At 31.2% G+C, this 12,657-nt stretch overlaps 1 protein-coding gene across 1 annotated transcript; it reads left to right on the top strand.

Moving 5' to 3' along the window:
- Positions 1–220: 220 nt before the first annotated feature.
- Positions 221–9,658, top strand: LOC136204133 (oxysterol-binding protein-related protein 4B-like). Its single transcript, XM_065995335.1, has 7 exons — positions 221–410; positions 3,231–3,374; positions 5,826–6,071; positions 7,623–7,719; positions 7,805–8,093; positions 9,124–9,226; positions 9,324–9,658. Exons 1-7 carry the CDS (start codon positions 408–410, stop codon positions 9,576–9,578), a joined length of 1,137 nt encoding a protein of 378 aa, XP_065851407.1. The 5' UTR covers positions 221–407; the 3' UTR covers positions 9,579–9,658.
- The last annotated feature ends 2,999 nt before the right edge of the window (positions 9,659–12,657 follow it).

Genomic DNA, 12,657 nt, shown 5'->3' with positions numbered 1-12,657 from the left:
TAATTGACACGATATTTCAATGGATCCACTTAAAATGTACCTGACGAGTCTTGAACCGAAAAATCGAATAAACTATAAAAAAAATAATTGGCACGACACGAACACGAAACTAATTAACCAAATAATTTGCCACCCTTACTATATACTTAAAATACAAAATGATATCTTAAAATATTTAAAAATTATGTTAAATAGTAATAAAGACAATTTAGGCATTGAACTCATCATCATCATCATCTTCGGATCCTTTATATTCTCAAAAACTGTATTATATTTTATTCACCCAACAAGAAACCTTTGAAATTCCCCCATCCAAACAACCCCTTAAACCCTCCAATTACTTCACTTTCTGCCTCTTCTTCTTCCTCGTCTCTGTCGCTGCATCGTCAAGCTTTCTCTCTCTAAAAATGGTACGTTTCTCTCTCTTCTATCTATGCGATGATATAGAAATGAATGAATACTTCAATTAACATGTCGTTTCGGAAATTTCATTTTTATTTAATTTTTCCATTTCCTAGATCTTGAAATATATAGGTTTTGTGTATAGTTATTGAAAAAGTAGTTTACCGGCGAGAAAAACAGCAGTTTTCCGGCGACTCGTATTGCTTATATTATTATTAATCGATAAATAATTATTGTTTAGTTAGTTTTCGTTTTGGCTTCTTCTTTCTCTTGTTGTTTTGTTTTCACTGTTTTTGCAATAATATTATAATATATTAATTAATTGAACAAACGCGTTACTTTACTTTTAAATTAAGAAATAAAGCAAAGTTAATTATATTATGATTTCAGTACTTTTTGAAAAAAAAATGTTTTGTTCATACTGTTTTTCTAAATAAAGTACGGTTTTGTCAACCTGTATTTGATTTTTTTATTTCTAAAAAATAGAAATTACAGAAAATAATAGAAATATTTTAGTATTAGAGAATACAGTTTTTTTGTTTTTTTTTTTGGAGATGGTTGCTTAAAGTAATGGAAATTGTGACTTTTTTTTTTCTTAATACATCAAGTGTTTCCGAACTAATTTCAAAAGCCAAACTTTAAGTATTTCGTTAGTGCACAATTTGTTTAAAATAATTTATTGGCCACTTAAATTTGTTTAAAGTAATATATTGACTTTTTGAACTTGCTTGCTTACCCATTAGTTATGTGAATTTGTTTAAAATGATACACATTTCAATTTATTTAAGTATGTAAAAAAAATCAAAATATAATTCGTGATTCTAAATTTTTAAAACAAATTAACTTTCTATTTTTCACACATTTATGATATTTTTATAGATTTAGAAACCTAATCATTTCATTTTAAAAAAATTTAGAGACTAATAAAACACTACATAATTTTAAACAAGTTCAAAAAGATAACTAATGTATTAATGTATTAAGCTTTTTTTTTAACACTCATTATATATAAATTTAATTACTTTAGGGATAAAAGACTTATTAATACATTAATGGGGCGTTTGGTTCACATGAGGTAAGAGAAAAGGAATCAAGAAAGGGAAACTAAAGGAAAGGAATAACCATTAATTTCCCTATGTGTTTGGATATGTTTAGGAAAGAGAATGGGGTAAAGAGAATCCAATTCCCTAGAAGGCATGGGGTAATGGGTTAACCTAAAGTGGGGTAATGATTTAACCTAAAGTGAGTAAAGGGAATGAGTTTTTTTTGTAAACTATGAAGCACAGACTCTTCCTCGGGATCGCCGTGGCCGAGTCGGACTCAGGGACTCGGCGGGGACACGACCGGACACGGCGGGGACACGAATGGGGACACGCCGCGACACGGCTGGGGTAAAAAAAAAGTTAAAAATTAGGGTTTTTTTAAAATTTTTTTTATAAAATTTAAGTATCAATTATGCAATTTGTCAAAAATCCTAAATTATAATCTCTATCGCACGAATTAGAATTAGGTCTTCTCTCCTTCCTGCGCAAATCGCGATTTCAACCCCTGTGCTGCGTACATCGCAGTTCTCCTAACATCACGATTTCGTTTTTGTTTGGGAATAATCAGAAACAATTTCTTCTCTCCTGGGTTCTTCCTTCTCATGCGTTGCGATTCTTCTCATGGGTTCTTCTCCTAACATCACGATTCCGATTTGTGATTTAGCATGTTTTTTATATATTTTTATTTCTAATATATATAAAATTAATTATATAAAATTTGCCGTGTCCCCGCCGCACCCGTGTCTCATATTTTCTAAAAATGCCGTTTGCCATGTCCGCACCCGTGTCCACACCCGCGTCCGCACCCGTGTCCGTGCTTCATAGTTTGTAAACAAACAAGAACAAAGGGAATGAAACCCTTTTATTCCCATTCCCATTCCTAAAGACCCCAAACCAAACGCCCCCTAAGTGACCCCTTACGTTATTCTAAAACCTTGATTGGTCCCCTAAACGTACCAAGTGTCTTGTTAATAGCCCATTCAACTTGTTTAAAATAACTTAGTGACCACCTAAATTTGTTTAAAGTGATATTAGCATTCTGAACTTATTTAACGGTGATCCATTAGCCCCTGAAGTGATACATTTCAACTTGATTAAATCTATAAAAAGATTCAAAACTTAAAAAATAAAGATCTAATTCACACGATTCTAAAACTTTAAAACACATTAACTTTCTGCTTTTAAAAAACGTTTTTCTAGATTTAAAGATTTGAGCTAGTTCAGAAGACTTAGATACTATGAAAGTTCCCAATCAAGTTCTTTTTTTTTTGGTGACAATTTCAGAATAAATAATAATGTATTAAGTCTAAATAAAATATATTTTATATAATAAAAATATGAAAATCACATTTTCTCAAAAAAGAAAAAAAAGAAAGCTTCATTTCCTTACAATATGCTTTAATTCGTCGCTCCACAGTGTGCCAATTGCCAAGTGGTCCGAAATTACTTTTTTTTAGTTTGTTTTTATTGCTTGTTTGTTTATTTTATTTTTTTATGCTACTGTTTTACTTGACAAAATGGCATACAAAATGTACTTTCGGTGGTCACCAACAAATATTCGCTAGTTCCTTAACGGTCCTTTGCATTTGACCAAATTATTTGATTGATCCTTAAAATTTTAAAAATGTCCTATAAATTCTTCAAAAATTTGTTTAATATTTTTTAGTCTCCTAAATTTACTTAAAGTGACGAGATGATACGCATTTTAATCTATTTTTCTCTATCACACTAAACTTAGTAAATTTATTGATTTTTAATTTATTTATGAAATTTTATATGAAACAGGTTAAAGATGAGACAAGAGTTGTATTGACAAAGCCTATGTCGTTAGATGACGACTCTAATGTTTATCAGGCACCTAATCTTGTTAGTCGAATCTTTAGCCTTTTTAAGAATATACGGCCAGGATCCGACCTTACCAATTTTCAGGCAAGTCTTAATATTCTTTTCTATTTTTCTTATAATTCTTTAGTTTATTTCCCAAATAATTTTTGGGATTGAACCTAATACATTTTCTTTAACATTTTCAAATGAAATCTCATGTTCCAATAACTAACAAAAAAGATTATGAAAATAAAACGTTGAAATAAAAATATTTAAATTATAGGTTTAGATGATTTAGATGGAGTCAAACATACATTAAAAAGTTGTTCATTTTCAATGTCTTGGAATTGTAAATTTACCCCTATCAAAATAATTTTTTAATTGATTTAAATTTAATTATAATTAAGGGTACATTAGTGAATTATCAAGTTAAAATTAATTATGGACATATTTCATGGGACACCATAAATGTTTTTTTTTCATATTTAAAAAAAATCAATTTTTAAATACCAATGTAAAACTTTTAAAATATTTAGAAATTTAGATTTAAGAGCCTACTAAACCAAAAAAAAATCTAGAAATTTGGACTTAGAGTCTTGATAGGTTAAAAAAATTAGAAATTTGGATTTAAAGAGTCGACCAATTTTGGATGCTAATTCAACATCCAATTGGCGATAGGCGGCCGGAACCACCCCTAGTCACGGTGGTTCCGGTGGCTGGAGGCTCCATACCCCTTGCTCTCATCTCATGTAAATATATGTTTAGAAGATGAATCAATTTTTTTTTTCAATTGTAATGAACATTAAATACTAGGATAAATTTAGAAAGAATTAATAAATGTTCTCTTAATATTTAAAAAATGATAAATATTTTGAAGCAAAAATAAACATTATTTCATGAAAGGAAGGGGTAATTGATTCCCCTTTATGCATTTAAATAGAATTGACATGTAAGTACTCTGTACATGAAAATTTTCCTAATTAAATACTCTTCCGTTCTATAATATTTATCACTTTGGTTGTTTTCACTAGTATTAATGAACAATTAATTTATTTTGAATATAAAAAAATTAAATAGTTTAGAAAAACTCAATTATTTAATGCATCAATTTAAATTTGATCGGCTATTTAATACTATTTTTCAAATTTCAAGACACATTCACAATCCTAAATTAAGGATAACTTTGAAATAGAACATTGGAAATCTAAAAACGATAATAAATAAATGAAATTTGAATTTTGATTAAAATTGATGGATAAACAGTAACATTACTTTCTAATTTTTTTTTATTAAAATGGGCTGTGGACCAATAAGAGCTCACTTTAATAAGTTCTAGAAATAAAGTAATTATCAGAAAACATGTAAAGGCCCATGGGCCAACTATAATGAGGATTGCTTCAATAAAGCATGTGACTTTTCCAATCTATCAAGTTTTATATGAAAAAGATTTGGGTATAGATAATACCTTTTATTATTTGAAGGGATAAGTTAAAAAAAGAGCATATTTAGCATTCACCTCGAAAATAATGCAATTTTAAATTTAACGTTGATCAATTGATGCAATTTCAAACTTTATTAAGCATGCATAGTATGAAATCGCACATGAAAAAATTCTTATTTCTTTTAAGATGAGAGTTGAAATTGGAAACTAAATCCGCTCTTTCTTAATAACTAAGAGACTAATTCGTCCTTATCTCTACTGTTTCATAGATATGTAGATGATGCCTGTTGTTTTTTTATGTTGCAAACGATGATTGAGGTCTCTACTGTTAGTAAAATTATGTTTAGATTGACATTGACAGTTTGACCGTTAAAAACCTAAAAATCAAAAATTTCAAGAAGTAAATTTGTTTATGTTAGGAATAATTGAAATTACGATAAACGAAAAATAAGCAAACACACAAGAATTGTTTACCTAGTTCGCCACTCGATTAGAATGACTACGTCTAGGGGCACTACCAAGCCAGGATATTTCACTATAATGAATGAGATACGGATTACAGAGAAAGAGGTTACATTTATACTCCTGAAACCCTAACCGTCTGAAACCCTAATCGCCCCCGTACCCCCGTCCAACTCAGCAGCGAGTTGGATCGCTGCAGTTGGGCCTATATATTTTAGTCTCCATAAGCCCAACAGTTTAATACTACATTTACCATAAAACCACGATTTTTATTTTCTAAAGTCAATATTTTCAGAACTTTTTTTTTCTAAACTATAATAATGTAAGCATGGTATCTGTCTTGTAGGTATGAGTCTTCTAGGTATGAATCTGTCTAGGTATGGTACCGCATGTGTTTGCAGTGTATTCACATGATTTGTAACATAAACATTCACTTTCTCTCTGCTAACCAAACAATATCAACAATCAAACTGATAGAAAAATCTCTGGTTTTACCAACGACGAAGACCACAATCCTCTTTTCACAATAAAAAAACCCCGTAAGAACTCTTTATACAAATTCACGAAACCACATGAGTTATATTTAGAATTTTTTCCGTTTCAAAAGTTAATTAGAATGATATAATAATTGAAATGTTTAAAATTAAATTCAGCTACCACCTCTATTTAACCTTCCAAAATCACACCTACAATGCTTTGGAGAAACGGTGTATGCAGTGAAGAAAGATATGTTAAAGATGTGCAACAATGGAGATAATTCAGTGGAGAGATTCATATCAGTAGTAGCTTGGAGTATTTCAACAACTCGTCCTGCTATTTTTGGAGTTGCTCCTTTTAATCCTATTCTTGGTGAGACTCATCATGTTTCTACAGGATCTCTCAATCTTCTCCTTGAACAGGTAACATTTTTTCCCTTTAATTTCTTCTCTTCCAATATATCATATTACAATTCATTATTTATGTTACTCCTGCACGCGGATGCCGTTTTCTAAGCGGTTCTAATGGCACCCATCGCCTGTTAACACCCCAGGTAGGTGGGGGTTTGAGCACTCACTGGTCACCTGCGAAGGTTCGAAGTGTGTACAACATATGGCCATGTTACTATATATTGAAATTCCATTAGGATTTGAACATTCGACCATTTGGTCGTACATGTAAATAAAGGCTGATCAACTCATCCTAAAAGCTATACCTCAAACAAGAAGGATTATCTCACGTATAAGGAGTTATATAGCTATCAAAACTTAAGCAATGTGAGATCACCCTTCACTCCCAAAACTAATGGAATAACCAGAAAAAAAACTCATCAGAGGACGAAAATTTAGTGATGTTTCCTTACTGAAATCCGCTCTCAAGCTGTTTTTGATGACCTGAAATGACAGCAATAGTCAGAAAAGGGGCCGGAGTTCTGGCAAACCCTCTCTGATACCTAAGTTAGATGGATACTTGAGGAAGTACAAATTAACTTGAAAGCTTTTGAGTAAAAGAGAGAATACTAAGAATTACGTACCTGAAGCTCAGATTCCCAAGCAATTCATAAGCAATCTACTTGCATAAAGCTTGTGTACCTTAACATGTGACAACTTATGATTGAGTTTCGAACCCTATCTTTCCGTTCCATGCTGAATGAGAGTTGGAGAGCGTGTCTTTAGGATCCAGGACGGCTATTGGTCCATGTGTCTAGTAAAGTAGCTCCCAAAGAAGCTTTCCTCATCATCTGAATAAGCAAACATTTATGGGTTTAATGAGCTTAGGCCCAAATATTGAATTCGAGCTTAAGCGCTTGAGCATTCAGACCCAGTTATTTGTCACTATATCATTTAGTAAGAAAACACAAATTTTCGCTATTAAGAATCTACACCGCTAAATTTGTCATCAAATTCTGTTATGAAATTACAGACAAATTTTTATGTTTAGCGATGAAAGTTCCCATCCAAAATTCTAACTTTTTGTTATTTTCTTCAGTCGGAGGGTTGACAAAGCCTCTGTAATCTAACCTAAAACCATTCAGAGCGTGAAGCAAATGTTTATGAATGACACAATTTTGAACTGCCTCTACAAAACCAACCCCTCCTAGATTTTTAACGTTTTTCGGCGATCAGTAGATGCTCAACCCTCAAAACCCCCTAGATCTGTCCCAATGTAAATAAAGTGTTTAGGGTATTGTAATGTGTTGGTACATGGCTAGTTAGCCATTGTTAAAGCCTTGTGATATATTGTTATTGCCGCACAAACGATAACTAGTGAAAGACTGTGCCCCGTAAAGCTCTGATACCATATCAACAAACAATTTAATTAAAAAGCTTAATAGATAAGACTCAATAATAGCTTTTATTACCATGAGTGACATCTTGTCAGAGAGTATTCTTCTTTAAGATTACTTGAATTTTGAACTCCTATGAATCTTTTTTAGTCCCACAATTTTAATAAATTTAGCATTTGATTTGTAGGTTTCACATCACCCACCAGTTTCTGCACTCCATGCAACTGATGAGAAAGAAAACATTGAGATGATTTGGTGCCAAAATCCAGTTCCTAAATTCTATGGTACATATATGCTTTTTTACCAACTTAATTCCACTATCACATGAACTATATAGAAGGATATAATTGAAAACATGAAATTGTATAGGGACTAAAGTGGAAGCAGAGATAAAAGGGAAAAAGGTGCTGAAGCTAGAGAATCATGGAGAAACATATGTGATGAATTCACCAAAGATGTCAATAAGATTTCTTCCACCTGGGGCTGAATGGGTTGGAAATGTTAAAATTCAATGCCAAGAAACAGGCCTTGAAGCTGAGTTATGTTTCTTATCAAATTCTTTCTTTGGAAGAAGAGGACCTCACTCCATTAAAGGAAAGATTTATCAATCTAATTCATCCTCCAATACTCTTTATGAAGTTTATGGACATTGGAACAGGTAAATTTTTGAAAGCGTGTCTCGTTAGCGTCTTAAATTCGTTTAAAGTGTCTTATTAGCATCCTAAATTGTTTACATTGATATACATTTTAATTTATCCAAATGCTATCTTGCGCTTTGCCACATGGACTCTGTGGGGTTCGTAATGTCGCTTTAAGCAAGTTCAGAGACTAACGAGACATTCTATAAGTTCAGGAGAGAGCCAATCGGTTTTTAAGGCGAAGTTTGGAGGGCTCTTGATATAGGGAAAATTACCAAAAAAAAAATGTGATTTCGCATATTGTAAAAATATTTTTATGCTTTAAAAGTTTACAAATAGTGACATGCGACAGAGAAACGGTGAAGTTTTGTTTTGAATGTTTGTTATGTAGGAAAATTTGACCTTTTAGTTAAAAACTTTAGGTTTAATACACTATTTGCCTCCTGAATTTGTCCAAAAAGCTTGATTGATCTCTGGACTTTCAAAGTGTCTCGATTGGCCCCTTGAACTTTCAAAGTGTCTCGATAGTCCCCCTGAACTTACATAAAATGTTCAGTTAGCCCCTGAACTTGCATAAAATGTAATCAATTGATTGTTAAATGCGAAAGATGTATTCCACGTGTCTTAGAATGTTATTACATAATTCAAGAATAGATTAAAAATAAAGTTATTACAACTATAAACCTTGTATTCTCTAAGATTACAACCGCATACCTCCGATCTTGATTGTTTTACTTTCTTTTTTAAGAAGCGTGAAATACATTTTCCGCATTCAAGTTACTTTTTTTTTTTTTTTGCAACCGAGTGATCAATTGATTACATTTTTCACAAGTTCAGGGGCCAATCAAACTTTTTGGTCAAGTTCAGGAGACAAAGGATGTATTAAGCCAAAACTTTATCTTTGCAAATTGAAGAAGCCTATTACGCATTTGTAAACTTTTAAACCATAAGAAATTTCTTTACAAATGGACGAAATCACAGGGTTTAAATATCACAAATTTTGAATCTTTTTGAGTTTTGTTTGTTGGATTTGATTTTGTAATTATGCAGCATTGTAACAGCAAAGGACACCAGTAATGGGAAAGAGAGTGTTATATACAATGCTAAAGAAGTACTCACAGGCTTAAAATCTCCAGTTGTTAAGGATCCTCAGGTACTTAATTAGCTTCGAACATAAAACTCGGTTAACAGAATGTTACTCGTTCTATCAATTTTGCGATTTTGACACTCTAATTTGTGTTGTTAAACAGGGAATATGGGAAAGTGAATCAACAGCAGTGTGGAGTGAGGTAAGTGAAGGAATAATGAGCAAAAACTGGGAGAAAGCAAGAGAAGCTAAGAAATTAGTTGAGGAAAAGCAAAGAGATTTAAAGAGAGAAATGATTTCAAATGGTGAAAATTGGATATCTAAACATTTTATAGTTAGTTGTAATAAGGATGGCATTTGGGATTGTTCTCCAATTCTTAAATTTGTACCCCCAGCCCCCATTGTTGTCCCTCTTTAATATTATTTTTGTTTACACAACTTAACTTATAAATAGCTTCTCTAACCAATTATTCAGTCTATATGATTTTCGATGAGGTATTCAATTTGTTAAAGTATTTTTTCTAGTCAAAGAGAAATATGTTTAGAGTCGCGTATGAGGCAAGGTGAAATTTTTCCGTCCTCGTCTACCTAGTCCAAAGATTGGAGAGAGGACTGGACCCCCTCGGTTGCCGATAGCACCCTAAGTAGGGGTGGTGTTGCCTCTTAGAGATTTGAGTTTACTCATGAGATATACATGGAGGAAGGGTATCTGGCCAAACTCCGAGACCTGATATAAAATAAGACACTCTACCTAAACTCCGAGACCTGACATAAATAAGACACTCTACCTAAACTACGAGGGACGTTATTTGAAGATCTTCTAACTAAAGAGAATGTATAACTATCAAAATCTCTAGATAAAGAAACACAATCTTCAGCAAGAAGACCAAAATATTGTCAGTAAGGACATGAAAGAAAATAGCATAATCAATCTCGAACACTGTATGGGAAATGCCCATAAAAAAAACCCCAAAGCAAGGCCAAACCACCACTCCCAGTTATGATGTAACTCTCGATTGAGCTGCTGAAAATGATATTCTAAACAACTTTTAACTCTTGAATTTTTTAATTTCGAGGTTATTCTTTAATTATATGAGATAAATAGGTTGTTTAGACAAAAACTCCGATAAATTATGATTTCAAAAATAAAAAACAACAATTTCATAGAAAATATGATTTTAAATAATTTTAATTCTTAAAAGTTTCAGTTTTGAGATCGTCGTTGACCATTTTGATTTGGTCAATGGTGAACAGGTCACAATGTTAATAAAGTGTAAATTTAAGAGGCTATAATGTTAGGGTGTAAAATTTAAAGGCCATGATAAAAAAATAAAAACAAAGTTGAAAGGCCACATGTATAATTTACCCATTGTTCTACTACCGCATTAGCTTAATAATCTCCAGCCTAGTGTGCTTATCCAAAAGCTTAAATTACTATTCGGCTCTCGATTTTATTCAAAATTTATAATTTGCTCCCGATTTATTATTTGGTGACATTTGGCCCATTATTTGTCCCAATTAGTGAAATTTCACTAAATTAGCGACTTGATATAATAGTTATTCTATTGACATGTGACGATTTTTTTGACACTTAGACTTGATAAATTTTAGTTTAAGAATTTGTTTTTATTTATTTATTTTTAATCTAATTAATTATTCACACAAGAAAATCTATAGGAAAAATAAACTTTAAGACGTACAATGTGTCAGGTCCATGTGTCCAAATATCGTCGCATATTAAGGAGATAACAGTTTTGTCACGTCTCCTTCTAAATTGGATGAAATTTCACCAATTGGAATAGTTCAAATGTCAATGTGATTGAATAAAGAGATCAAATAATAAAATTTGGTTAGGTCAACGGCTAAATAACACTTTAAGCTCTTGTCCAAAAATAATAATTACCCTTTTTAAAATGTTCAATATACCTTCTAAACTTATTTAAAGTAACATATTAACCCCCTAAAATCTATGTGGTGGAGTAAGGAGAAATTGAGACGAATTGAGACAACTAAAAAATGAGTGGTTTTCTTGAGACAAATTGAAATTGAATGACTATTTTAATACAACCATGTAAATTCAGTAACCTATGATGCATTTAACACGGCAAATGATGTATGAAGCCTTAATTTTTTTTTTTGGGTAAATATTAAGCCTTAATTATACTGTGATTTAAGTACTTTTTGAAAAAATAGTTGTTTTGTTCATAGAGAATACAGTTTTTTTAAGGAATGCTTTGTTTTAATTTTAATTTTTAGAAATGGTTGCTTAAAAGTAATGGAAATTGTCCTTTTAATTTCAGCAAAGACTTTTTTTCTTCTTAGGCTTATTACATTAAGAGCCCCTGAATTTATTTGAAAAGCGAAGCTTTAAGTATTTTATTAACCCTTCAGTTTGCTTAAAATAATATATTGATCTTTTCGATTTGTTTAAAATAACATATTGACATTTTAAACTTGTTTACAGTGATCTATTAGTTCCATGAATTTGTTTAAAGAAATACATAAATCTGTAAAAAAAATTAAAACTTCAAAAATAAAGGCATGATTTGCGATTCTAAATGTTTAAAACAAATTAACCTTTTCTTTTTCACACATTTATAACATTTTTTTTTATAGATTTAGAGACTTTAATCATTACACTTTAAATAAGTTTATGGGCTAATGAGACACTACGTAAGTTTAGAGAGTTAATTAAGGTTTTTAGACAAGTTTAGAGGACAATTAAAGTTTTCAAAGCTAAATATTATCCAAGAGGGAATTTTATGTGGCCTCATTCGGGCATTCACCAAGTTTTATATGGCGAAGTATCTGGAGTTCTCAACTAATCATTAAAGAATGAATCAGATGGAAAATTGGAAACGGTCAATCAATAAATGTGTGGAGTGAGAGATAGTTGCGTGATGAGGAGGATGACTATATACGAACCCCTATGGTGGAAGGGTTGTAGCAGTGGCGGAACTAGGACCCCAGATGATCCGGGGCTCAAACATATCAGTAAAAAAATCGAAATTAACCGTGCGGTTGACGGTAAATTTTCAAGACAAATTTTTTTTAGCCTCCACATGTTAAAACTGTAAATATGTTATTATTTTTTTTAGAAACTAGCATTGAACTAATAGAAGATTAAACATGTTTATTTTTTTTAATGGTAAAGACATAATAAAAATGAATATTAAATATGTTTACGTTTTTTTAATGGTAAAGACATATTGAAAATGAATTCAAAAGTGTTATCAAAATAAAAATAAAGAGTCAATTTAAATTAATTAATAATGGTAACATGTTTTTATAATTATTAAAAAATAAAATTAAAATAAATAAATGTTTTTTAAAAGAAATGAGGCTGGAGGGAATTGGACAAAATGTTTTAGCCTCCAACGCGTTAAAACTGTAAAAACGTTATTATTTTTTTTAGAAACTAGCATTTAACTAATAGAAAATTAAACATGTTTATTTTTTTAATGGTAAAGACATAATAAAAATGAATATTAAATATG

The sequence above is a fragment of the Euphorbia lathyris genome, chromosome 8 (genome assembly GCF_963576675.1).
Source record: "Euphorbia lathyris chromosome 8, ddEupLath1.1, whole genome shotgun sequence".
Classification (NCBI taxonomy): Eukaryota; Viridiplantae; Streptophyta; class Magnoliopsida; order Malpighiales; family Euphorbiaceae; genus Euphorbia; species Euphorbia lathyris.
This window is presented reverse-complemented; position numbering and strand designations above follow the sequence as displayed.